The 26,036-nt window shown below is 41.5% G+C and overlaps 1 protein-coding gene across 3 annotated transcripts; it reads left to right on the top strand.

The window, feature by feature from the left end:
• On the top strand, nt 1–26,036 carry LOC135541656 (inositol polyphosphate-5-phosphatase A-like). 3 transcript variants are annotated; one of them, XM_064967989.1, is made up of 16 exons: nt 1–484; nt 9,474–9,515; nt 9,865–9,965; nt 10,279–10,366; nt 16,723–16,786; nt 17,353–17,456; nt 17,693–17,745; nt 20,171–20,290; nt 20,493–20,577; nt 20,701–20,796; nt 20,906–20,980; nt 22,030–22,103; nt 22,196–22,307; nt 22,423–22,491; nt 22,651–22,708; nt 23,477–26,036. In XM_064967989.1, exons 1-15 carry the CDS (start codon nt 425–427, stop codon nt 22,690–22,692), a joined length of 1,185 nt encoding a protein of 394 aa, XP_064824061.1. In that variant the 5' UTR covers nt 1–424; the 3' UTR covers nt 22,693–22,708; nt 23,477–26,036. The 3 variants fall into 3 exon arrangements, with proteins under 3 accessions (XP_064824061.1, XP_064824054.1, XP_064824051.1); XM_064967982.1 differs by having other exon boundaries at nt 23,473–26,036; XM_064967979.1 differs by having other exon boundaries at nt 22,651–26,036.

Here is a 26,036-nt window from a genome sequence, read left to right as displayed (position 1 = left end):
ACATTGACAACAAGATCTGGTCGCGCGGGGCAGGACGAACTGTTCTGGCGCAAGCAGCACATGCACCGTTCCAGGTTTAAATCGGTTAAGAACCTAGTCCAGTTACCATGAAGAGATATACAAATCCTTTCCTGCCTGCTCTGCCATTTCTGAGCAGACATGGGAGATAACTCCTTCCCAAGGATACAGAATCAAGACAGCGAACGACACCAGCCATCAACAAAAAGCGGGCAAGAGAAGAGCAGAAATAAATGATCAGGATTAATTAATTATACGACCGACTCCTTAAAGGCAGATTATAGCGACCTATACAATACACCACCATAATCAGTAAACTGTTTGTAGCTAACACACGTACAACATTTTTACCATCGCGTGAACAAGAGTTCTTCCTGCAGACTATTTCTGGAATTCGATCGTAATCATGGAAACGTACACCGACGTTCTACTTGTCACCGCAAATGTTGGGTCATTATTCGACAATGTAAGTATTAACACCATTTCACCTAACGATATCCTATTTTAAGTCACGTTGAATGGTGATTCAAAATGTCCAAGTGGAACAGTGAGATTTCTATGTAAGCAGTTACTACACCTGCCAGAGAACACCAGAACCGGTGCAAGACCAAACTCAACTACCTGTAACATTGTAGTTAACTACATTCGAATAGAGACCAGTTCAACTCCCACAGGCTGGCATCGGGCACGCAATCCAATATTTAATTTGATTATTATAGACCCTATAAAATAATATATTTTTTTTACATTAAGCTACTTCTTTAGACTATTACATATAATCATGACAACCATGATTTCTGTAGCCTGAATGCTTTCTTCTCAAACTTTGAAGTAAATTGTTTAATGTTATTGTGGCTTCTGACGACACATGGTTTTCCCTTCGATGGGCCTATACAACTGAAAGTCCTCTGTCTATAGTTATACTCACCCCGTATTTATCGTGAGCTGTTGCGGCATGATTTTTGATGCGCGTGCGTGTTCTCACGTTATATTGACAGATTCTCTCCGCGAATCTATCTACCCATCAAGCAACAACGGGTCCCAGTTCAAATCAAACAGGAAATTGATGGCGTGCATCAACGACACGTTTGAAGTTATTGCCGCGAAAGTGCAGTGCGCAACTTTTTATCATTCACTGAGCTCCCGCTCGGCTACTGCAGAAACAAGTGATTTGACATCATTTGTAGTCTAGGCTACATTGTTGGCCATTTGATGTGTATGCCTATATTGTTTCAATACTGTGGGCCTAACACCTGTTATTAGTTACTACGGGTTAACAACATATATCAATACAATGCTGGTACCACAGTAGGCCTTACTACATAAGTATTTTACACATGATGACTGAAATAGGCCATGGTCAGCATGGAATTGTCCATATTTGGGTGTAATTTTAAATAGGCTGCACAATAAAAACTCACATTATGCACAGTAACCTAAAGCAGGGTTTCCCAAACTTGGTCCTGGGGCTGGTCCGCTTGTTTACATGGTGGGACAGCGTTCCTGTGTAGATTAAATTACAGCAGAGCCAGCACAAGATATGGCTTGGAAAATGTACCTCAATCTATGGATCAGAAATGCGTTGTACTCAGAATTGTCCCATGATTCCAGTTGAAGATTAAACAACTGGTAGTTTTTCCAGGAAACTGGCCTTTTGGTCCTCATGCTAGGTAGCAGAAGCCACAGCAGGCATTTTCGAATGCATTTGTCATCCCTGGATTGAGATAGGTTTTCCGAGCTACATCTCGCGCCTGCTCCATGGTGTGTTAATCTACACAGGAATGCTTGTTGGATCTGCTGGCTACCTAAAGCAATTACCTCATGGCCCTAGACAACATTGTGCATTTACTTATTTCATTTCATTCCGAGGAAGTCCTTGTCTGGCTGTGAGGCTGAAACGTTTGCACAAAATACAAGTCAGCTTGTTTTCTTTTAACTAATTGTCATTTTCCATGAAATCTGGTAAAATATTTGAAGAGGCAAGTATTGTGAGTTGAGATCATGGAGACGGTTGCCTTGATATAGTAATTTGTGTATGTGGTAATAACAGGAAGAAATCAATAACATATGAGTAGACCTACTTTAAGTGGTTGTGATGTGATGAGAAATGCAAACACCAGTGCATTAGGTTTGTACAGTGGTGTCTGGGAAATCGGGGCTTAGCTGTCATTGTGACTGAGGGGGAGGGGGGTTACACTAATGGAAATTTGGCTCAGGACCATGTTTCCGGTTGCCCTATCTGGCCCAGTTGAAAACATGTCAGATCCCATTGTGGGTTCAAGAGATCTGTAAACAGATGATTATCTTCCCAGGGTTTCTTCATGCTTTTCTTATATGGCCGCCTAATACGTTTAAACAAACCCTTCCAAACATGGAGAAAAGGTTATGCCTCACATTTTATGGCCTTTAGTCTCACCAGAGACTAGTAATCTTGTAGGCATATTTACACAAGAAAGATGGAAATCCAGTTTTTTTATTAAAAGGCTATACTTCTAGATAAAATCAAATCAAATTTTATTGGTCAGATGTTATTGTGGGTGTAGCGAAATGCTTGTGCTTCTAGTTATGACAGTGCAGCAATATCGAACAAGTAATGTCTAACAACTTCACAACATATACCCAATACACACACCTCCAAGTAAGGAATTGAATTAAGAATATATAAATATATAGACCAGCAATGTCAGAGTGACATAGACCAATCTACAGTAGAATAGTATAGAATACAGTATATACAGTTTAAGTCTGAAGTTTACATACACTTAGGTTGGAGTCATTAAAACTAGTTTTTCAACCACTCCACAAATTTCTTGTTAACAAACTATAGTTTTGGCACGTCGGTTAGGACATCTACTTTATGCATGACACAAGTCATTTTTCCAACAATTGTTTTCAGACAGAATATTTCACTTATAATTCACTGTATCACAATTCCAGTGGGTCAGAAGTTTACATACACTAAGTTGACTGTGCCTTTCAAACAGCTTGGAAAAGTTCAGAAAATTATGTCATGGCTTTAGAAGCTTCTGATAGGCTAATTGATATAATTTGAGTCAATTGGAGGTGTACCTGTGGATGTATTTCAAGGCCTGCCTTCAAACTCAGTGCATCTTTGCTTGACATCATGGGAAAATCAAAAGAAATCAGCCAAGACCTCAGAAAACAAATCGTAGACCTCCACACGCCTGGTTCATCCCTGGGAGCAATTTCCAAATGCCTGAATGTACCACTTTCATCTGTACAAACAATAGTACAAAAGGAGAATAGTATAATGAGACCACGCAGCCACCATACCGCTCAGGAAGGAGATGTGGTGTGTCTCCTAGAGATGAACGTGCTTTGGTGCGAAAAGTGCAAATCAATCCCAGAACAACAGCAAAGGACATTGTGAAGATGCTGGAGGAAACGGGTACCAACGTATCTATATCCACAGTAAAACGAGTCCAATATCGACATAACCTGAAAGGCCGCTCAGCAAGGAAGAAGCCACTGCTCCAAAACCGCCATAAAAAAAGCCAGACTACGGTTTGCAACTGCACATGGGGGACTAAGATCGTACTTTTTGGAGAAATGTCCTCTGGTCTGATGAAACAAAAATAGAACTGTTTGGCCATAATGACCATCATTATGTTTGGAGGAAAAAGGGGGAGGCTTGCAAGCTGAAGAACACCATCCCAACTGTGAAGCACAGGGGTGGCAGCATCATGTTATGGGGGTGCTTTGCTGCAGGAGGGTGGTGCACTTCACAAAATAGATGGCATCATGAGGCATCTATAATTATGTGGATATATTGAAGCAACATCTCAAGACATCAGCCAGGAACTTAAAGCTTGGTCGCAAATGGGTCTTCTAAATGGACAATGACCCAAAGCGTTCTTCCAAAGTTGTGGCAAAATGGCTTGAGGCAGCCTACAAACCTGACTCCGTTACACCAGCTTTGTCAGGAGCAAGGGGCCAAAATTCACCCAACTTATTGTGGGAAGCTTTTGGAAGGCTACCAAAACGTTTGACCCAAGTTAATCAGTTTAAAGGCAATGCTACCAAATGCTAATTGAGTGTAAGTAAACTTCTGACCCACTAGGAATGTGATGAAAGAAATCAAATCTGAAATACAGTGCATTGCGAAAGTATTCGGCCCCCTTGAACTTTTTATAAAACTGTATTTTTTTGTGAAGAATCAACAACAAGTGGGACACAATCATGAAGTGGAACGACATTTATTGGATATTTGTAACTTTTTTAACAAATCAAAAACTGCAAAATAGGGTGTGCAAAATTATTCAGCCCCTTTACTTTCAGTGCAGCAAACACTCTCCAGAAGTTCAGTGAGGATCTCTGAATGATCCAATGTTGACCTAAATGACTAATGATGTTAAATACAATCCACCTGTGTGTAATCAAGTCTCTGTATAAATGCACCTGCACTGTGATAGTCTCAGAGGTCCGTTAAAAGCGCAGAGAGCATCATGAAGAACAAGGAACACACCAGGCAGGTCCGAGATACTGTTGTGAAGAAGTTTAAAGCCGGATTTGGATACAAAAAGATTTCCCAAGCTTTAAGCATCCCAAGGAGCACTGTGCAAGCGATAATATTGAAATGGAAGGAGTATCAGACCACTGCAAATCTACCAAGACCTGGCCGTCCCTCTAAACTTTCAGCTCATACAAGGAGAAGACTGATCAGAGATGCAGCCAAGAGGCCCATGATCACTCTGGATGAACTGCAGAGATCTACAGCTGAGGTGGGAGACTCTGTCCATAGGACAACAATCAGTCGTATATTGCACAAATCTGGCCTTTATGGAAGAGTGGCAAGAAGAAAGCCATTTCTTAAAGATATCCATAAAAAGTGTTGTTTAAAGTTTGCCACAAGCCACCTGGGAGACACACCAAACATGTGGAAGAAGGTGCTCTGGTCAGATGAAACCAAAATTGAACTTTTTGGCAACAATGCAAAATGTTATGTTTGGTGTAAAAGCAACACAGCTCATCACCCTGAACACACCATCCCCACTGTCAAACATGGTGGTGGCAGCATCATGGTTTGGGCCTGCTTTTCTTCAGCAGGGACAGGGAAGATGGTTAAAATTGATGGGAAGATGGATGGAGCCAAATAAAGGACCATTCTGGAAGAAAACCTGATGGAGTCTGCAAAAGACCTGAGACTGGGACGGAGATTTGTCTTCCAACAAGACAATGATCCAAAACATAAAGCAAAATCTACAATGGAATGGTTCAAAAATAAACATATCCAGGTGTTAGAATGGCCAAGTCAAAGTCCAGACCTGAATCCAATCGAGAATCTGTGGAAAGAACTGAAAACTGCTGTTCACAAATGCTCTCCATCCAACCTCACTGAGCTCGAGCTGTTTTGCAAGGAGGAATGGGAAAATATTTCAGTCTCTCAATGTGCAAAACTGATAGAGACATACCCCAAGTGACTTACAGCTGTAATCGCAGCAAAAGGTGGCGCTACAAAGTATTAACTTAAGGGGGCTGAATAATTTTGCACGCCCAATTTTTCAGTTTTAGATTTGTTAAAAAAGTTTGAAATATCCAACAAATGTCGTTCCACTTCATGATTGTGTCCCACTTGTTGTTGATTCTTCACAAACAAATACAGTTTTATATCATTATGTTTGAAGCCTGAAATGTGGCAAAAGGTCGCAAAGTTCAAGGGGGCCGAATTCTTTCGCAAGGCACTGTATATCATTCTCTCTACTATTATTCTGACATTTGACATTCTTAAAATAAAGTGGTGATCCTAACTGACCTAAGACAGGGAATTTCTACTACGATTAAATATCAGGAACGGTGAAAAACTGAGTTTAAATGTATCTGGCTAAGGTGTATGTAAACTTCAGACTTCAACTGTACATATGTGATGAGTAATGCAAGATATGTAAACATTATTGAAGTGACTGGTGTTCCATTTATTAAAGTGGCCAATGGTTTCAAGTCTGTGCATATAGGCTGCAGCCTCTCTGTGCTAGTGATGGCTATTTAACAGTCTAATGTCCTTGAGATAGAAGCTGTTTTTCAGTCTCTCTGTCTCAGCTTTGATGCACCTGTACTGACCTCTCCTTCTGGATGATAGCGGGGTGAACTGGCAGTGGCTCGAGTGGTTGTTGTCCCTGGTGATCTTTTTGGCCTTCCTGTGACATCGGGTCGTTTAGGAGTCCTGGAAGGCAGGTAGTTTGCATTGTGCAGACCGCACCACCTTCTTGTGGGCGGTGAAGTTGCATACCAGGCAGTGGTACAGCCCAACAGAATGCTTTCAATTGTGTATCTGTAAAAGTTAGTGCGGGTTTTAGATGACAATCCAAATTTCTTCAGCTTTCTTCACCACACTGTCTGTGTTGGTGGACCATTTCAGTTTGTCAGTGATGTGTACGCCAAGGAACTTAAAACTTTCCACCTACTCCACTGCTGTCTTGTGGATGGGGGGTGCTCCCTCTGCTGTTTCCTGAAGCCCACGATCATCTCCTTTGTTTTGTTGACGTTGAGTGAGCGGTTATTTTTCTGGCACCACACTCCCAGAGCCCTCACCTTCTTCCTGTAAGCTGTCTCATCATTGTTGGTAATCAAGCCTACAACTGTTGTGTCGTCTGCAAACTTGATGATTGAGTTTGAGGTGTCCTTGGCCACGCAGTCATGGGTGAACGGGGAGTACAGGAGGGGTCTGAGTACACACCCTTGTGGGGCCCCAGTGTTGAGGATCAGCGAACTGAAGGTGTTGTTTCCTACCTTTACCACCTGGGGGATGGCCCGTCAGGAAGTCCAGAACCCAATTGCACAGGGCGGGGTTCAGACCCAGGGCCTCCAGCTTAATGATGAGCTTGGAGGGTACTATGGTGTTGAATGCTGAGGTCACAAAAGGTCACCAGGCCATTAAATTAAAGGAACTTTACTTGTCAAGGACAGAACAGTGCAAATCACCTCTAGGTTTAGAAATGTTAGGCCTACCTTTCTTTAGAGGTTATGATGGAACAGAGAGTGATGGTGCTACAGGACATGTACAGTGCATTCGGAAAGTACTCAGACCCCTTGACTCGTTCCACATTTTGTTACATTACAACCTTATTCTAAAATTGATGAAATTCATGTTTACTCATCAATCTACACACAATACCCCATAATGACAAGTGAAAATAGTTTTTTAGAAATTTTATCAAATGTATAAAAAATAAAAAGCAGATACTTTATTTACATAACTATTCAGAACCTTTGCTTTGAGACTCGAAATTGAGCTCAGGTGGATCCTGTTTCCATTGTTCATCCTTGAGATGTTTCTACAACTTGATTGGAGTCCACCTTTGGTAAATTCAATTGATTGGACATGATTTGGAAAGTCACACACCTGTCTATATAAGGTCCCACAATTGACAGTACATGTCTAAGAAAAAAGCCATGAGGTCGAAGGAATTGTGAGTAGAGCTCCGAGACAGGATTGTGTGGAGGCACTAAGCAATCAGGGGAGAAGGGCCTGGGTCAGGGAGGTGATTCTCTGGTCTGATTAAACCAAGATTGAACTCTTTGGCCTGAATGCCAAGTCACGTCTGGAGGAATCCTGGGATCATCCTTACGGTGATGCATGGTGGTGGCAGCATCCTTACGGTGAAGCATGGTGGTGGCAGCATCATGCGGTGGGGATGTTTTTCAGTGGCAGGGACTGGGAGACTAGTCAGGATAAAGGGAAAGATTAATGGAGAAAACTACAGAGATCCTTGATGAAACCCTGCTCCAGAGCGCTCAGGACCTCAGACTGGGGTGAAGGTTCACCTTCCTACAGGACAATGACCCTAAACACACAGCCAAGACAACGCTGGAGTGGCTTCGGGACACGTCTCTGGTGTTTCAACAAAGTACTGAGAAAAGGGTCTGAATACTTATGTAAATGTGATATTTAAGTTTTTTATTTTGAAGAAATCAACTGTTTTTGCTCTGTCATTGTGGGGTATTGTGTGTAATTTGATGAGGGAATAAGGCTGTAACATAACAAATTGTGGAAAAGTCAAGGGGTCTGAATACTTTCTGAATGCACTGTATGAAATGTTTCAGTCTCAGTTCCAGACTTCTGCTATTAAACATGCCCACATTACCCCTGACAACAAACATCACCTGTGGTGCAGTATAAAGTTAAGGTCAAAATTGTTACAGGCTTTGGTTTTTCCATTTATTTTTTGAGGTTGGACTTTGGCACGTACTGTAGGGGGCACCGATTGTTGTCACCTCTTTAGTACGCATGTGTTATACCTGTGCCATGTCGTTAGTGGGAAGGTGATTCACCAGTGCTGGACCAGGTGCTATTTAAGAGTGGCTGGCCGGTGCTCCGGTTGTCTTGAGAGATGTGGAGGGTCAACAAACACTTTCTCTTACTTGGAAAGGACTTCAGATGGACTTACAAGGGTGCCTTGGGCTGGAGTTACCCAAAGCAACTTTGTCTGATTGCACCTTAAGAAACTGAAAGGAATGGACACAAGGCACTGTAATGAAATATTTCAGACAAGCCCTTCAAAACCTTTGCAAATAAAATGGCATCTCAGCATCTGTTTTAGGCCTAATCATGCTTTTTTATGGATAAGATTAATTGGGAAAAGACTGTACAGGACACATGCAGCTGGGTTTATTCAGTCAGGCACCTGTATTATGGATGAGCTGCTCTCCCGTCAGGCCATGGTGACTGGGCAGGCGGGCATGGTGGGCAGCAGCAGTCATTTGGCCATGCAAATGCACTATGCAAAGCCACTGTTGTGCTGCTACAGCTCTGGCAGATTGGCCTGCATCCGGCTGGCCCTGGAGAATACAGCACAGTCTGTATTCTGGCCGGGCACTGGGGGAAACACAAACACACACTGTACTCTGGATACTTAGTAGCTCACAGAGGTTCCCTGGAAATATTTAGTTGCAGACATTAAACAAAATGGAAGGATACATGTTAATTCAATCTCACATTGTTACAGTGTATACATCAACAGGCAGGTTTGCTAATAATGTTACAGTTTAGAGTCTGATTCTTTATGCCACTTATGTAATAAACATATTACAACCTTTCCAGAGGGACATTTGTTTTTTAATTGCATAGGTTAAGCATTTAACATATAATTGTACCTGTTGGTGTGTGGGTGTTTATCTGTGTAAATCTTACTATATGTCCCAACAAAACATTTGACAAGACTGTCATGTTGTGCTTATCCGCCTGCCTACCTCATGCATGTTTTAAATCTTCCACTGTCAAGTGCTAATATATAATTAAACATGGTCTTTGGTCAGTGTATAGGAAAGGTGCCTGGCAGGGTTGATTGGTAAACCTGGGTTGACAAGATAGCACCCTAGGATCTCATTTAAACCATTCTGTTTATGCCCTTTGTTTTCAATATCTCAACTGTTCGGTTATTATTTTTGGTAGAAACAATGCGTGAACTGAATTATTATTATTTTTCTTCAACCCACAGGTGGGTGAGATTGAGAGTGACTGGCTTCGAGAATTATTTGGGGTGAGTTTGGGATCCCTCTCAGGTGTCCACTATGGATTCTCACATTTTTACTGTTGACATGCAAACACCTTAACCCATCCTCTCATGTTGAGACTGAACCATGAACCCTCCTGGATGGCGGACTTATAAATCGATTAGATACTGTCTCCATTCCCAAAGAGGTGAAGAAGACACATTCCACTATTTAGCCAACACATTACGCATAGTCAAATTCCAAAGTTGTATGTCATCTTAAGAAATAACATTTACTTGACATTAGAATTCAGTATTATGCCCCACATTTGACCACCATTATGGCACATGGTTGTGGGAGTTTAATGGCTTGCCTGATGTCTATGTCTTGTCATAGACTGTCCAGAGTCACAAACCACGCTTCATCGCCCTGCACTTCCAGGAGGTTGGAGGCAAGGACTACATGGTCAATATGAGCCATGCGGAGAACTTCTTCTGGTAAGACATCACTGTGCCAAACTCTCAATGGGACACTTTCAAAAGTATCCACAAATGCTGCTCAGACTCCTTACAGTTTTATGACCAACAGATACAGTATAACTTCACGATTCATCTGGCAGGTAATGTGGTAGAAGGGGTTTTAGCTGTGGTCATGAAATCTGTGTGAAACACTATAATGTTATCATAACCTCAGGACATCAACTGCCATTATCTATATAAGAGAGGGTCCAAATACAAGTGTACAGTGTTAGACAGTTACTTCAGTGTTTCAGATTTTGAGTTGTACAGTTTATCCTCTTCTGGGCTTTAGGAACATTGAGTCCAGTGAGGAGATGAGGGACTTTGACAGGGTCTGCATCTATGTGGACAACCACTTTAAGAACGTGGACAGCTTCACGGTGAGTACTACAGGACTGCACTGATCAACTGACAGAAGTTGAATTGAAAGACTCTATAACCACCATGTCTGGTTACACTAGCTCAGTCAATAACATAGATATAGTGGAGCTTGATGTACAGGAGGCTTAGGTAAAGCAATAACATGTTGTGAAAGCCCTTACCAGGGTTACCATTGGTGTCTTTGCCTTTTAGAATACCTAGTGTATCGCCTACAGCAGGGATTCACAAACGTTTTTGCATAGGCGACCCCTTTAATGATAGAAAATTCATCAGGGACCCCCTCATAATATCAGAACACAACTCCTACTTTAGAGTGGGATTAAAAATATAATTCCTTTCAGTTTTACTATGATTTCCGCAGTGCATGGTTGAACTAATCAAGTTTTGGCCCTTCGGAAATATTAAAGCTCCTGCACTTGGCATCAGAGAGAACATTTATAAGTTAATTAATAAATTAACTTATAAATAAGTCCATTAATATTTTGAGATCTGGCCATGGACCCTGCAGTGCCTCCGCAGACCCCACTTTATTTTAGACGGCAATATATCTCTGTGACCACAAGGTGGGGCCCTGCTCCACACTAGAGCTCGAATAAGGGCCAGGGCTTCTCATCAATGCTATGTTGGGTATTTTTAGACTGAGAAACAGGGGATTTGGTAAATATAGCATAATAGAACATTACAAATACATGGTACTGTACATACACATGATACATTTACATGTTCTGCTTTCCAATGCAAAATGCTATATTCAGGAGGACATCCATTCTGTACAAGTTATGGTCTAATGCTTTTTGGTTTTATTGAAATAATATGACATGTAAGTATACCCAATACAATGTGTTTAACATGACCATAGGGTGAGGCTTTAAATTATTGTTTCATCACAAAGACAGGGTAGCAAACAATTTGGCCTGAAAAATTGCATGTATCCATGTTGTGACATGCTTTTCTCAATAGTACAGTACAAAGGAGGACCAAAATCCTACAACATGAATGAAGTGGTGGACCCTAACCCACTGGACAGTTCAGATTTATCATTGACTTAGGAGATCATAGTATATTTGACCGTTGGAACTAGGGTGATATTAGTTTGACCTCAGTGTGAATGTCACTAAGCAATACTTTAGGTTATGTGCTGAGTTTGTTTCACCTGTGAAAGGACACTGTTGTATCCTCCCATGTAGTTAATTACAACATGACAATGTGTGGGGGGTATCTCAGAGAGTATAATGTACAGTACACTCTGAAAGTTATAAAGTGTGAGTATGGACAGAGGTGATGTGTTTAAAGGCTGGTTTATACACTTTCTCTTGGCTCTCCGCTAGTCTTATATCCTCATCTATCCTCTGGCCCCCCAACTCTCTCTTTATGTGACTACAATATATACGGCTGTGTGTCTGTGCAGCGCTAAACTATCATTATAGAGTTGTCAGGAGGCTGTCTGGGTCCTGGACAGTGTCTCAATCTCCACACCTGTCCAGACCAGCTCCATCTTCAGCCTCCCCTCTAATGGCCTCTGTACCTGGAATAAAGACTGTTTCCAGTGTTGCTTGTTCTGAGGCACCTTAGTTCTAAATGAGCCATGTCATATCGAGCCTGGATCATAAATGGGCTGGTCAACACAACACACAGGTCTAGTTGTTGCTTAAATCCAATCTTGGGATGGTCCATCCCCATCATGTGCAGAGTTTCACAGGATTAAACCCACCCAAGCTAGACCCCAACACTGGAGCCATGACAGTGGGGTCAATGGATCTGTCTACACTCTGAGGTGTGTGAAGTGGAGGGGAAAGTCAATGTCCAGGTGTGGGGAGACAGGCCAAAGTCAATAAATGTAACTCTAGATTAAAACTATTGATCCCAGCCCATTTGTAAACAATAAATAAGGGCTGAGGGGAGTGGCGGACATCTGGGACTATGTTTCCCCTGTGCTTGGTTGTCTGTGCCCCTCCCCCACCTGCCCTAAGAGGGCTGCAGCCCCCAATGCCACATTCTCATTTCGCCTGTGCCACCGGCATTGATTTTCAATTTGTTTCCCCTCGGCTGTGGATCAGCAGCTCCCTGGTCAGAGGGAGGGGGGGTCTATGTTCAGAAGGGCTGTGAGGAGGGGGGCAGTCATGCATGCATTCCCTGTATAAATGGTGTTTTGATAAAAAATCACTTGTAAGTCAATCGCTTTTTATTAAACTGTGCACAAACCTGATTGATGAAGATGGGTCCTTGGCAGAGTATGTGGAGGAGAACCTTTCTGTGGGTGTTTAAATTTAAAAAAAGGCACAGCAGACTTCTACAGTCATAAAATTGTTTTACAGTTTTAAGAATATCCCCCAAAAGGTAATTGCTATTGATAACATCACTATATAGACATTAGACAATGTTTATTAGTTGGTAAACACTCAAACCTGCCTACCATGTTTTCTTTCAAACTAATGCATTCGATTTGATTTAATAACTGCTGTAACTCATGTTAGTGATTCAGCTGAAGTCAGCCGATGTTAGATTTAACTTGCAAAAGCGTCACTTTAGTCCGAACCTCCTCTAACCCCCGTCCCCTCCTTCTCCAACTTGGACAGGTCTGTCCCTAATCGCTGGTCACCCTGACTGGTCGTAATAGGGACAGCTCCGTCCCATTAAATGAGGATCGCTCTGGCAGTGAAGATGAATGGTATCTTCAGGGAGCGATCTCTCATGCCGGAGGGGAATAGAGCGGCCCGTCACACCTAGGGTTGCACGTTTTGGGGAATATTTAGAGGTGGAAACTTTCTGTGGGAATATATGGGAAATATATGCAAATTAATATGATTTAAATATAGATGTTTTTTGCATTGGATATATTTACCATATCATATGGAGACAGAAACATAAACCTTTCCCTTATCATAAGTAGACATAATTGCAAATGATTGAATCCTTCCAATATAAATAAAACAAAACAATTTAGTTACGAATTGGACTTTAATTAAATGCAGATTCCTCTGCTTGGAGTAACAGTGAAGTGGGCAGGGCAATATGGATTTCTTCTCTTACATCTGCAAGCGGAGTCTGAACATCAGACAGGATTGCATTGTCTCCCTCAATCCGTGCAATGGCTACTGCTATAGGTTTCAGGAGTTTCAGGGTGCTTGCCACCCTCTCCCAAAATACATCATCCAGGAGGATCCTCTTGATGAGGCTGTCCATATCGGCAGACTGTGATATGGCCACTTCTTGGAGATACTCCTTCCCCTCCAGGAGACTGTCAAACATGATGACAACACCACCCCCAATGGGTGTTGCTGGGCAGCTTCAATGTGGTGCTCTTATTCTTCTCACTTTGCTTGGTGATGTAGATTGTTGCTATAACTTAATGACCCTTTGCATACCTAACAATTTCCTTGGCTCTCTTGTAGAGTGTGTCCATTGTTTTCAGTGCTATGATGTCCTTGAGGAGCAGATTCAATGCATGAGCAGCACAGCCAATGGGTGTGATGTGAGGGTAGGACTCCTCCACTTTAGACCAAGCAGCCTTCATGTTCGCTGCATTGTCTGTCACCAATGCAAATACTTTCTGTGGTTCAAGGTCATTCCTGATTGCCTTCAGCTCATCTGCAATGTAGAGACCGGTGTGTCTGTTGTCCCTTGTGTCTGTGCTCTTGTAGAATACTGGTTGAGAGGTGCAGATGATTTAGTTAATTATTCCTTGCCCATGAACATTCAACCACCAATCAGAGATTATTGCAATACAGTCTGCTTTCTCTATGGTTTGCTTGACCTTCACTTGAACTTTGTTGAACTCTGCATCCAGAAAATAAGTATAAGTATGTCTGGTTGGAAGTGGTGTATGCTGGGCAAAGAACATTCAGAAATCTCTTCCAATACACATTTCCTGTGAGTATCAGAGGTGAACCAGTTGCATACACAGCTCGAGCAAGACATTCATCAGCATTTCTCTGACTACGTTCCTCCATTGAGCCAAAAAAACTTCTGATTCCAGGAGGATCATGAGCTGTTGCTATCGATAAGGTGTCTGATTAATAATTTTCACCTTGAATACAAGTTGAGGGACCTTTGTCAGGGGTTGCTTGTTGTGAGCACTGAGGGAACTTTATGCACTTGGCTAGATAATTCTGCAACTTTGTCCTGTGTGGCTCAGTCGGTAGAGCAGTCGGTAGAGCATGGCACTTGCAACGCCAAGCGTCGTGGGTTCGATTCCCGCTGGGGCCACCCATATGCAAAAGTAGTGGCCCCAGCTGACTTGTAAGTCGCTTTGGACAAAAGCGTCTGCTAAATGGGATATATTATTATTATTTTATATTATTGTTGCATTCTTCACATGATTTGGCACAGCATTTGCAAATGTACACAGCTTTTCCCTCTACATTAGCTGCAGTGAAATGTTTCTACACATCAGATAGTGCCGTGGCATTTTCCTGTAAAGATTAGGGGAAAACATTGTAAAAAAAAAAAAAAAAATAAAAAAACTCCAAATACAATTCCATGTGCAGATATATAGTTAAGCAGCTAGGTTAATTAAACAACTCCTTTATAATATAAGTGTTTTAAAATTAAACATGGCAACAGTTGAACTAACACCCCTCAGTTAGCAGGCTCAATCAAGCTAAAATACACATGGTTGCAAAAACTAACTAGCAGAAATTGTTAACAAGTTAGAAATGATTTAAACACACTTTGCTGTAGGCTACTATTTACTTGTTGACAAAAAATATATTCACCCCACCCAATATTGTAATCAAAACTTAACAGAAAGCATGTAGTCCTTGGCTCACAGTGTAGTAGTGTGCAAGATCTGGAGAATCATCTGTACATGTGATGGAAGAATGCACTGTGCATGCAATTCCATTGAATTGGGGATAGTTTAAACAAAATATGCCACAAGACCTAGAATTGCCTTATGTGTATCCCACAAAAAAAATGTTTACTGTTATAAGCTAATTCCAAGGCTTAACTTCCCATGGACAATTTCTGGAAAAATGCCTGAAATTTACCGGAAAGTTTCCAACACTTGGCAAACCTAATCACGCCCGAGACCCTCTGGGTGCCGCCAAATCTTTCTTCGGCCTGCAGCCAGCATGGCAGCCCTACTGTTTAATACATTTTCAATTGTTTTAATTTTCTGTCTTTATTGAACTCAGAAGGCATGATTAATCAGAGCAGGCAGTTAGTACATTGAAAATGGTCACATCAGGATGATTGTGTGCTATAGTGTGTGTGTGTGTGTGGTGGGTGCACGTTTGATTGTGTACTGTGTACATGTTATTGCAGTAAAGCTATGTGTTTCTGTGGACAAGAGTGAGTTGAGCATAATATAATTGCTTGAAAGAGGGAAGGTTTGAGATACTGGGTGGGTGTGTGGCTGTGTGTGAAAGGAGACTAGAACTACTGAAGATGATAATAATGTAAATATTATGGAATCAGATCATGTTGCATGATACTCCTTGATGAATCAGAAATTAAGTTATTTCTTTAAGTCATTATGACCGAAGGTTTCCAGTAAAGCCTAAATGTGCTATATCGGACCATCATGCCCAAGAATGTCGCGTGAGCATGTTGCAGTTAGTCAAGCTGTTTCGCAAAAATTGATGACGTTGATATTTTAAACCGAAACAAACTTTGAGGGAAGTCTGTGCAAGGTACAGTTGAAGTTGGAAGTTTACATCCACTTAGGTTGGAGTCATTAAAACTTGTTTTTCAACCACCACACATTTCTTGTTAAGAAACTATAGTTTTGGCAAGTCGATTAGGACATCTACTTTGTGCATGACACAAGTAATTTTTCCAACAATTGTTTACAGACAGATTATTTCACTTATATTTCACTATATCACAATTCCAGTGGGTCATAAGTTTACATACACCAAGTTGACTGTGACTTTAAACAGCTTGGAAAATTCCAGAAAACGATGTCATGTCTTTAGAAGCTTCTGATAGGCTAACTGACATCATTTGAGTCAATTGGAGGTGGACCTGTGGATGTATTTCAAGGCCTACCTTCAAACTCAGTGCCTCTTTGCTTGACATCATGGGAAAATCAAAAGAAATCAGCCAAGACCTCAGAAAAAAATTGTAGACCTCCATAAGTCTGGTTCATCCTTGGGAGCAATTTCCAAATACCATGTTCATCTGTACAAACAATAGTACAAAAGGATAAACACAATGAGACCATGCAGCCGCCATACCGCTCAGGAAGGAGACACGTTGTGTCTAGAGATGACTTCAACTGTATTTCTGGAAGAATGCAATATTGGAACATGAGAGAACTTGATAATGTCTCTATACTTTATCATCACTGCAGCAAACTGACATTCTCAGCAATTGTTTAAAGGAGCTTGTATTGTATTCCTTGTCCTTACAGGCCCTGGGAAGCATGTACTTCATCCACAAGTCATTGAAAAACATCTACCAATATGATTTTAATGGTAAGAACATTACAATCATATCTATATCAAGTCACTATTGACTTTGAATAACAAAAGATGAATGACATTTTGTTATCACTTTATTATTTATCACTTCCATTCGGGCCCTGCACGTGGCCATTATTATAATATAGAGTTTGGCACAAGACAGTTTAGGAGGTAAGAGCAATTTGGTATGTCAGTCTGGAGATTCCCATCTGTGTATTTTGATAGCAAGTCGGAACATCTTTTAAACACTGCAGTGTGATGGCCACCTCTTCTGGCTAAACATATCAGGGAATCTGAATTGAAAATGGGATGTGTTATTTTCTTGTTGCATAGTCCAGTCACGTTAGGCATGACAAATATCTTAAGAAAAGGCTTATGGAAAAGCCATAAAAATCCCAGGCCTGCCATGTTCTGTGTCGCCAGTCAGATTGGTGCACAGCGAACAAACAATGCCTAATGGCCTTATTATAGATCCTCTGGTCACGTATGCGGCTGTGATCAGCTTAACATCACTTTATTGATTGGTGTTTGCATGTTTTCTCACTCTTTTACCCTTCCTACCTCTCTCCCCCTCACAGTTAAAGATTTTAAAGCAGTGTCTGGACAAAACAAGTATGTGGGATCCCTGGATGGAGTAACCACAATGGAGAAAGAAAAATTCCCGAAGAATTTCTGGCCTGATGTGAGTGTGTGTGTGTGTAGGGTGGGGTGGGTGTTCAGAGTGACCCAGGAGGTGTTGGAACAAATATGTGAGTGGGGGCTAAAGGGGGAGTCTGACAGGGATATGAGACAAATTGTATGGATAATTACCAGCTTGGCCTTCCAATTAGTTAGCTAAAGGGTTTTACAGTATTTGGTGAACATTTAACATACATAACATTAATTTCTATACATTTTTGTTTGTGATGTGTTTTGCAGTTCAAATGGTCTAGGAAGGGCTTCATGAGGACCCGGTGGATCATTCACAACCAGTACGTACTCTAGTCTAGTGGTTCCCAAACGGTGGGTCGGGTTGACATTTTTTTTGTGCGTTGAATTTATATATATTACATTTTTTCCAGAATGGAAAAACGCATTCCGTGTGAACTTAAATGACTTAAACCAAATAGAAAGTGTGTAGAAAAAGATAAAGGACCTATATACAGTGCATTCACAAAATATTCAGACCCCTTGACTTTTTCCACATTTTGTTACATTACAGCCTTATTCTGAAATGGATGAAATAAAATCATCCTCATCAGTCTACACACAATACCCAATAATGACAAAGAGAGAACAGGTTTTTAGAAATTTTTGCTAATTTATTACAAATAAAAAACATAAACAAATGTACATAAGTATTCAGACCCTTTGCTATGAGACTTGAAATTGAGCTCAGGTGCATCCTGTTTACAATGATCATCCTTGAGATGTTTTTACAACTTGATTAGAGTCTACCTGTGGTAAATTGAATTGATTGGACATGATTTGTAAAGGCACACCACTGTCTTTATAAGGTCCCACATTTTACAATGCATGTCAGAGACAAAACCAAGCAAAAAGGTCGATGGAATTGTCAATAGAGACAGGATTGTGTCGAGCCACAGATCTGGGGAAGGGTACCAAAAAATGTCTGCAGCATTGAAGGTCCCCAAGAACACAGTGACCTCCATCATTCTTAAATGGGAGAAGTATAGAATCACCAAGACTCTTCCTATAGTTAGCTTCCTGGACAAACGGAGCAATCGGGGGAGAAGGGCCTTGGTCAGGGATTTCCTCTCTGGAGATGGGAGAACCTTACAGAAGGACAATGATCTCTGCAGCCTCCACCAATTAGGCGTTTGTGGTAGCCACTCCTCAGTAAAAGGCATATGACAGTGTGCTTGGATTTTGCCAAAGGGCACCTAAAGGCTGTCAGACCATGAGAAACAAGATTCTCTAGTCTGATGAATGCCAAGTGTCACATCCAGCGGAAACCTGTGAAGCATGGTGCCTTTTTCAGCAGCAGGAACTGGGAGACTAGTCAGGATTGAGGGAAAGATGAACGGAGCAAAGTACAGAGAGATCCTTGATGAAAACCTTCTCCAGAGCTCTCAAGACCTCAGACTGGGGTGAAGGTTCACCTTCCAACAAGACAACGACCCTAAGTACACAGCCAAGACAACACAGGAGTGGCTTCGGGACAGGGTTCTGAATGTCCTTAAGTGGCCCATCCAGAGCCTGGTCTTGAACCTGATCAAACATCTCTGGAGAGACCTGAAAATAGCTGTGCAGCGATGCTCCCCATCCAACCTGACAGAACTTGAGAGGATCTGCAACAAAGAATTTGAGAAATCCCCCAAATACGGGTGTGCCAAGCTTGTAGCGTCATACCCAAGAAGACTCGAGGCTGCAATTGTTGCCAAATGTTCTTCAACAAAGTACTGAGTAAAGTACTGAATACTTATTTAAATGTGATATTTCCATTTTTTAATGGGGTATTGTGTGTAAATGATGAGGGGAAACAACTATTTTATCAATTTTAAAATGAGGCTGTAACGTAACAAAATATGGATAAAGTCAAGTGGTTTGAATACTTTCCGAATGCAGTGTATTTAAAAATAATAGCCTATAATCTTTGAGAATTTACATCAACAAAATAAAAGCTAGACAATCAGGCCTCCATTGATTTTGTTTTAATGCTTAAGCATAAGAACACAGCATTAGCCATGGCAAAATGTAGGAAAGTAGTTGTAAAACTGCACAATTTTCTCCTCAAACAAGATGTTCTTTCTTTTATTTTTGTCTGTGTATGCTTTTTTCACCGCTCAACCCTCACTGTGGGTCACGACTCAAGACACCTCAATTGATGGGTCACGAAGCGAAAAGTTTGGGAACCCCTGCTCTAGTCTACTGACAACTGCTCTACTCTTCTCGATTCTACGTACTCTACTGTCTACTGTCACAGCTCGTTAATAGATAGAGAGCCGGCTGTCACCCCATTACTCAATTGAATGCAGTGGTTAAAGCTGAAGCTCAGCAAACACCCTCTGTGCCCTCTGCACAATAGTTACTGCTTGCTCTCCTGTGTCACTACCACCAGTTCTTAGACAAAAGGAGTCTATGGGCAGAGTGCTACAAGGTCACCCTGTGAGTCAACATAGCCCGCCTGTTGGATGCACATTCATTGTTTTCAGGTGGCAGCAGCAGAAAAGGAGTGAATGCTCGGCACAGACTAATGTGTTTGTTTGTGGACTAGCATTACCTCAAGTGCCCTCACTAATAACTAAACTCTTCATAACTGGCATCACTGAACAGCACACACACAGATACGCTTCTAAATCGAATAGGAGAACAAATATCTTCCCAATGCTCCCTTTTTTCATAGATATGTCTGCCATTTTGTGTGTGTGTGTGTGTGTGTGTGTGTCTCTGCAGGGGTCTGGACCTAGTCAACGTACACCTTTTCCATGATGCCTCCAACCTCATTGCCTGTAATGCCAGTCCCTCCATCTACTCAGCCAACCGCCAGAAGGCCCTCAGATATGTCATCAATAGGTTAGCCTGCCCATTCTCAGCTTTGAAGAACAACTCAAGTGCACCTACTTGAGAGATATACTGTAAGCCCACTTGGGAATCTAGATAAAGAAAATAGTTGGTTTGCAAGTGTATGTAGATCTGCGTTTACAATCATTTTAAAAAAGAGGACTCAATTTATAGGCTAAAACATTTGACTTATACCCGTGTCATTTCCTTCCAGGATATCAGAGAGCAGCTACACTCCACTCCCCTTCTTCCTGTTTGGGGATTTCAACTTCCGCCTGGACACCCGTAGCCTGGTCCAGGTATTATATGACACACTTCCTCAAGAATTTAATTAGAATCAGAAAATCAGGAAACCTTACTAATGGTCAGCTGACTGACTTTTTTAAAAACCTAACTGTGTGTGGTGTGTTTGTGTGTTCTAGAACTTGTCCACTTCAGCAGAGGTGCAGACAGTGAAGAAGGACAGCAGTAACGAGGTGGAGAAAATAATCTGTGAGGAAAAGGACAATGACCACAAGGTGAGCCTCCCCATCCATCCACGTCTTCCATCCTACTGCCTCCTTGTTGTTATTCAGATTCAAACGTTTACTGTATACGTTTACGTTTACCCAATTCCTTCATCTCAAGATTCTTCTCCATATTGAGACCAAGTTGTTTGCCTACCTGCACCAGGCAGTGTTCAGAGAGGACAACGGCAGCGCGGTGAGAACATTTTCTACTGTACACATCAACTAATTTACACCCCACCCATATTAATATCATGATCTACTGCTCACTGCCTTGACGACAATCATAACTAAGCGAAGGACCCAGGGACTGAACACCTCCGTCTGCAACTGGACTTCCTGAAGGGACGCCCCCAGGTAGTGCGGGTAGGCAACAACGCAGCCGCCATACTGACCCTCAACACAGGGGCCCCTCAGTGGTGCGTGCTTAGTCACCTCCTGTTATCCCTGTTCACCCTCGACTGTGTGGCTGTGCACAACACCAACACCATCATTAAGTTTACAGACAACACGACGGTAGTAGGCCTGACCACCAACGACGATGAGACAGCCTATAGGGAGGAGGTCAGAGACCTTGTCAAAGACTCCAGCCACCCAAGTTATAGACGGTTCTCTCTGCTACCGCATGGCAAGTGGATGCACCTTCTGGAACCAACAGGACCCTGAACAGCTTCTAACCCCAAGCCATAAGACTGCTAAATAGTTAGTTAACCAAATAGCTTCCCGGACTATTTAACTATCTGCATTGACCATTTTATGAACTAACTTTTTTTGACTCATCGCATAGCAGCTACTACTGTTTACTGTCTGCCACTTTATTCCTATTTGCTGTATATGCACATATCTACCTCAATTACCTCATACCCCTACACATCAACTCGGTACTGGTACCCCGTGTATCATTGCGTATCTATTATTATGTGTTTTATTACGTGTTCTGTTATTTCTCTATTTTCTTTCTCTCTGCATTGTTGGGAATGGCCCGTAAGTAAGCATCTCACTGTTAGTCTACACCTGTTGACGACGCACGTGACGTGTACCATTTGATTTGATTACTGCCTTAGCTACCAGTTCCTAAACAGAAAACAACCACAGAAGATGCTTCATTAAATTCATTAATTCAATTACATCCTACCACAGAGGTAGTTATGAAATTGAATTTTCACATTATGCATATGTTTATGGTTGCAGATTACTACATGTTTTGGGTCCTCCAGTAATTGTTAATCCTTCTATATTGCTCAGATTTTGAAATATGACAAGGAGATTGCAGCCTTTCAAGACGTCATTGCCGAGGAAGAAATCCTGTTTCCACCCAGGTAAGCCTCATCCCTGACAACCCTGCTACTATTACTGTCATTATTACTACTACCTGACGATGCCATGTTGTCGGTCGGTCTGTCTCTGTCAGTTACCCCTACAGTGAAGACTACACTAAACCCACCCAGTACATGAACACTCGCTGCCCCTCCTGGTGCGACCGTATCCTCATGTCTCACACTGCCCAAGACATCATCCACAGGGTGAGTAAGCTGGCAAACGCTCTGCCATCCACACTTACTGACTAGTTGATTCATTTATTTATTTACCATGGAGGCACTTTCTGTAGGCCTATTAAAAAAAATTGTTTCATTTCAGAGGGATGAGGGGGAGAGCAGTGTGGTTTACAACATACTGGGCCCTAATGTCTGCATGGGCGACCACAAAGTAACCTTTATTTATACATACATACATACATACATACATACATACATACATACATACATACATGCATGCATACAAATGTAACATGTTTGCTCTTGAAAATGTCCCTTGATAAACAGGGATTAACTGATGAACCATTGTGTATTCCTCCTTTTTCCCCAGCCTGTTTTCTTGTCCTTTGCACTGAAGACAAATGGCCATTGACAAGGATCCCTCTGTGGTAAGAGTATATGTGCTAGTGAGTGTATAGTGTATGTTCTGTAGGTTTACAGGATTATATCCAGGGGGTTTCTGAAATAGCGATCACAGGCCGTATTCTTGTCCAGCTCCCGGGCCTTATTCTCCAGAGAGCCATAGACCAGGCTGGCCCAGTGGAGTGCTGTTGGGATATGAACTAAGATGAAGTGCCTCTGTGGACAAACTGCATCCTTTGTCCATAATGTAGCTGGACCATCTATGTCTATAGAATCCTCTCCACTGTCGCTGTGTGTGGCTACACTAAGCCCAATGTGGGCCCTCTTTTCATTCATTACCAGACAGATCGCCGCCCAGAGAGACATTCATTGTGCAGGGCAGTGTATTGGCATTTTTACGGCTGTGATTTTGTTTTGCTGCCATTTCTATGACTTTTTCATATGATGGTTTTCTTCTTAAAGAGGATTCCTCTTCAGAAGGTTCTAACAGTGACAAAAGCCATGGTTCAGAAAGACTTACGGCTGTCAATTAGCTTTTCAATGAGGGGACAGCATACCAAAGCATATAATATGTGATTCTCTGGTCTGCCATGGCTATCCTGGTCCCATCTATGAATCCAGCAGGATTTCACCCAATTTGGACTTGTATCTTTTTTGTTTTTTTTAGGAAGTCATTTAGCAATCCTATATCATTAATTTACACATTGAAACAATTTATAGATTTCCAGATGTTACTGTATGTTTTCCTTGTGGATGGTAAATAGAGTTAACTTTTTTCCCATTATCTAAGCCAGTGTCTATCCAACATTGGTCATCACCATCACACACTCCCACTCCGCTATCCGTACCAGAGGATTAACAGAGCAGCTCCTACCCAGTCACGGCACCCAGCCTCTCACCGAAGTGCATGCAATTCAGTCAGTTTTCACCCAACCAAGCCTCTCATTCTATTCTCCTCTCACTCCAAGTTATTGATTGCCATGACTTGGATGACATCATCACAGATTTGATCATCAGCATTATGGATTTTTTTGACAGACAATTTGCTCTGTCCTGTGCTTGGCCATACGTCTCGCCATCCATACCCCAAAATGTACACCAAGACAGGGTATTTTCTGGGAGTCCTCTCTTCAGTGATGGATCGTTGGAATAGGACCAACGTAAAGACAATCGACTATGTGACCGTGGGACTGCTGATGTTTAGGCCATGGTCTTGTCAGGGAGGGACCAGCTCTCACACAATGGGAGGAAGGAGACATGTAAGGACACACACATATACACACTCTGGCACTCTGCCAAGTAAATACCCTGACTTTAGCTGGTCAAACGGTTTTAAAGTGTCAAGGGATTATAATTAAGTATTGACATTCATTCCTTCTGACATTCCTGAATGGAATATGCATGCATGCTTTTAATTTGTATGTTAGTAGTCTTTTATTTTACTTATTTATTTTCTTACTGCTTTAGCTGTTTACTATCAACATAAGCATGCTAAAAGCAAACACTCACAAACACATGAAACAAAAGCTGCTACAGTATTTCAATGCCCATCAGCATGTTTGTCAGAATAGAGCAGTAGTGTAATACACATTTCTCTGTGCAGTCTTTTGTTGGGAACATACATTTTTACCAGTATGTACATACTATCCCAGCTCATCCTTGGAACAGTGAACTCCAACAAAACGCTCCATTTGCCTCCTAATGCCACGCTGAGGTCATTTTTCCTAACCTACTATCTCAATGGTGTTAAACTCAGCATAAATCAATAAAATGATGTAAAAGACCAGTGGGCCAGATTCAGGCTGGGAGCCCATAATGTCAGTATGAAATGTGGAAATGAGCCTTCCTTTCCCATCAGACCTCTGCCTTGGATTCCCTCAGCCTCTAAAGTGTAGCATCTACATTCTGCTGAATACCGATGATCACAGCTCTGCCTGCCTGCTACCACACTCTGCTGGGTATACTCTCTGATGGCTTGTACGCTGACATATGGGGTGGGCCTATGTAATGTACAACCATGGTTCAACTGTAAGGTTAGTCCACTCTATCGGACATCAGAGCAGACATGGGTGGCTAAATGTTGTCAGCTTCTGTGAATATTCAATTAAATGGAAATGTTCCACATTCAGACAATATCAGCACAAACAGACACCAAGCTTGCTACATCAGTCACTGATAGGAGTTGATTTTGCTGCTCCCTTATAAGGACATCACGATTTATGTAGTCTATTTTAATTAATGATGCGTATTGCCGGTGGTACAGTAGGTAGCTACATTCTTGTTACCATGAAGTGCTTTATTCCACAAACTATGACTGGGTCCTTTAAAGTAGCTCCTAAGAGATTCATAAATATGTTTTCATTTGTTTTTAGAGAATTGAAGAGTGTGTGCTAATAGAGATTTCTCTTGTTCAGGGGAGCTGACACAATGTTATTCTGTTTTTAATAATGTATCCATTGTTTTACAAGGCAGCATCTTCTGGACTGTTTCAGTTACTGTGATCAGTTTGACTGTTTTACCAAACAATAACTTGTTTACCATCCCACTCTTTAATTTGAATGTGGATGTGTCTGGAATGGATGTTTGATCCCACCTTCACACATGCACACGTTCACACAGGCGAAGTTTGAACAATTTGAAGCTTGACACCTACGTATTATTTTGGTTACAGTTATTTTATTGAGTATATTTCTTTTTCTATGTTTTATGTTTATTTGTGCTGTAGCAACCTCTTCAGATCTTTGTTCATTGTCCATGTTTTTTTGTATGAAATTGAGGGATAATTTGCATCATTTTGCTTTGATAATGACTATTTCAAAGACTTTAAAAATTATAATCATGGATTTCTTATTGATTAATAGTTGTATCAAATATTCAGAATGCACTTAAATGTTCAATGCCTATTAATGAAGTTATTCAAATATTGTACTCTTATTTTAAGGTAGAAAATGCATAATTTGTCATCAATCTTCCTCTGTAGTATGTGTTGATTGACTGACACTCAATCTGCTGTGAAGTAATTATAGACTGATATGACACGGATTCATTAGTTCAAATGTATAGATAGATTATCCTTGTAATCTGGACCCTGTCAAATGTCCTTAATTAGTTTACAATCAATAATGTATGGGTCTGCGTGGAAAGTGCAAGGCCCACTCAATAATATACTTATGCTAGTTGATTCATGGTATTGTCAACATAATGTAATGCCCTTAGAGTTCAACATGAGGCCAGTAGTATTGTTAGATGGAGTGGACTAATGCCGTTTGTCATTTTCTGGTTGAACACAAAAAAAACACTATACTCATGTAATGCTTCCTGTTTTGTAAATAAATGTTGACCACTGCAATTACA

The sequence above is a fragment of the Oncorhynchus masou genome, chromosome 1, assembly GCF_036934945.1.
Source record: "Oncorhynchus masou masou isolate Uvic2021 chromosome 1, UVic_Omas_1.1, whole genome shotgun sequence".
NCBI classification, from domain to species: Eukaryota; Metazoa; Chordata; class Actinopteri; order Salmoniformes; family Salmonidae; genus Oncorhynchus; species Oncorhynchus masou.
Note: the sequence above shows the minus strand (reverse complement) of the source record. Positions and strands in the feature narration are given on the sequence as shown.

Excerpts from the sequence above, each read along its gene's own strand:
- LOC135541656 (XM_064967989.1), top strand. The coding sequence starts at position 425 with ATGGAAACGTACACCGACGTTCTACTTGTCACCGCAAATGTTGGGTCA. Across the intron at positions 9,516-9,864 it reads GGCTTCGAGAATTATTTGGG|ACTGTCCAGAGTCACAAACC; the intron begins GTGAGTTTGGGA and ends GTCTTGTCATAG. Across the intron at positions 20,981-22,029 it reads GAGAGGACAACGGCAGCGCG|ATTTTGAAATATGACAAGGA; the intron begins GTGAGAACATTT and ends TATATTGCTCAG.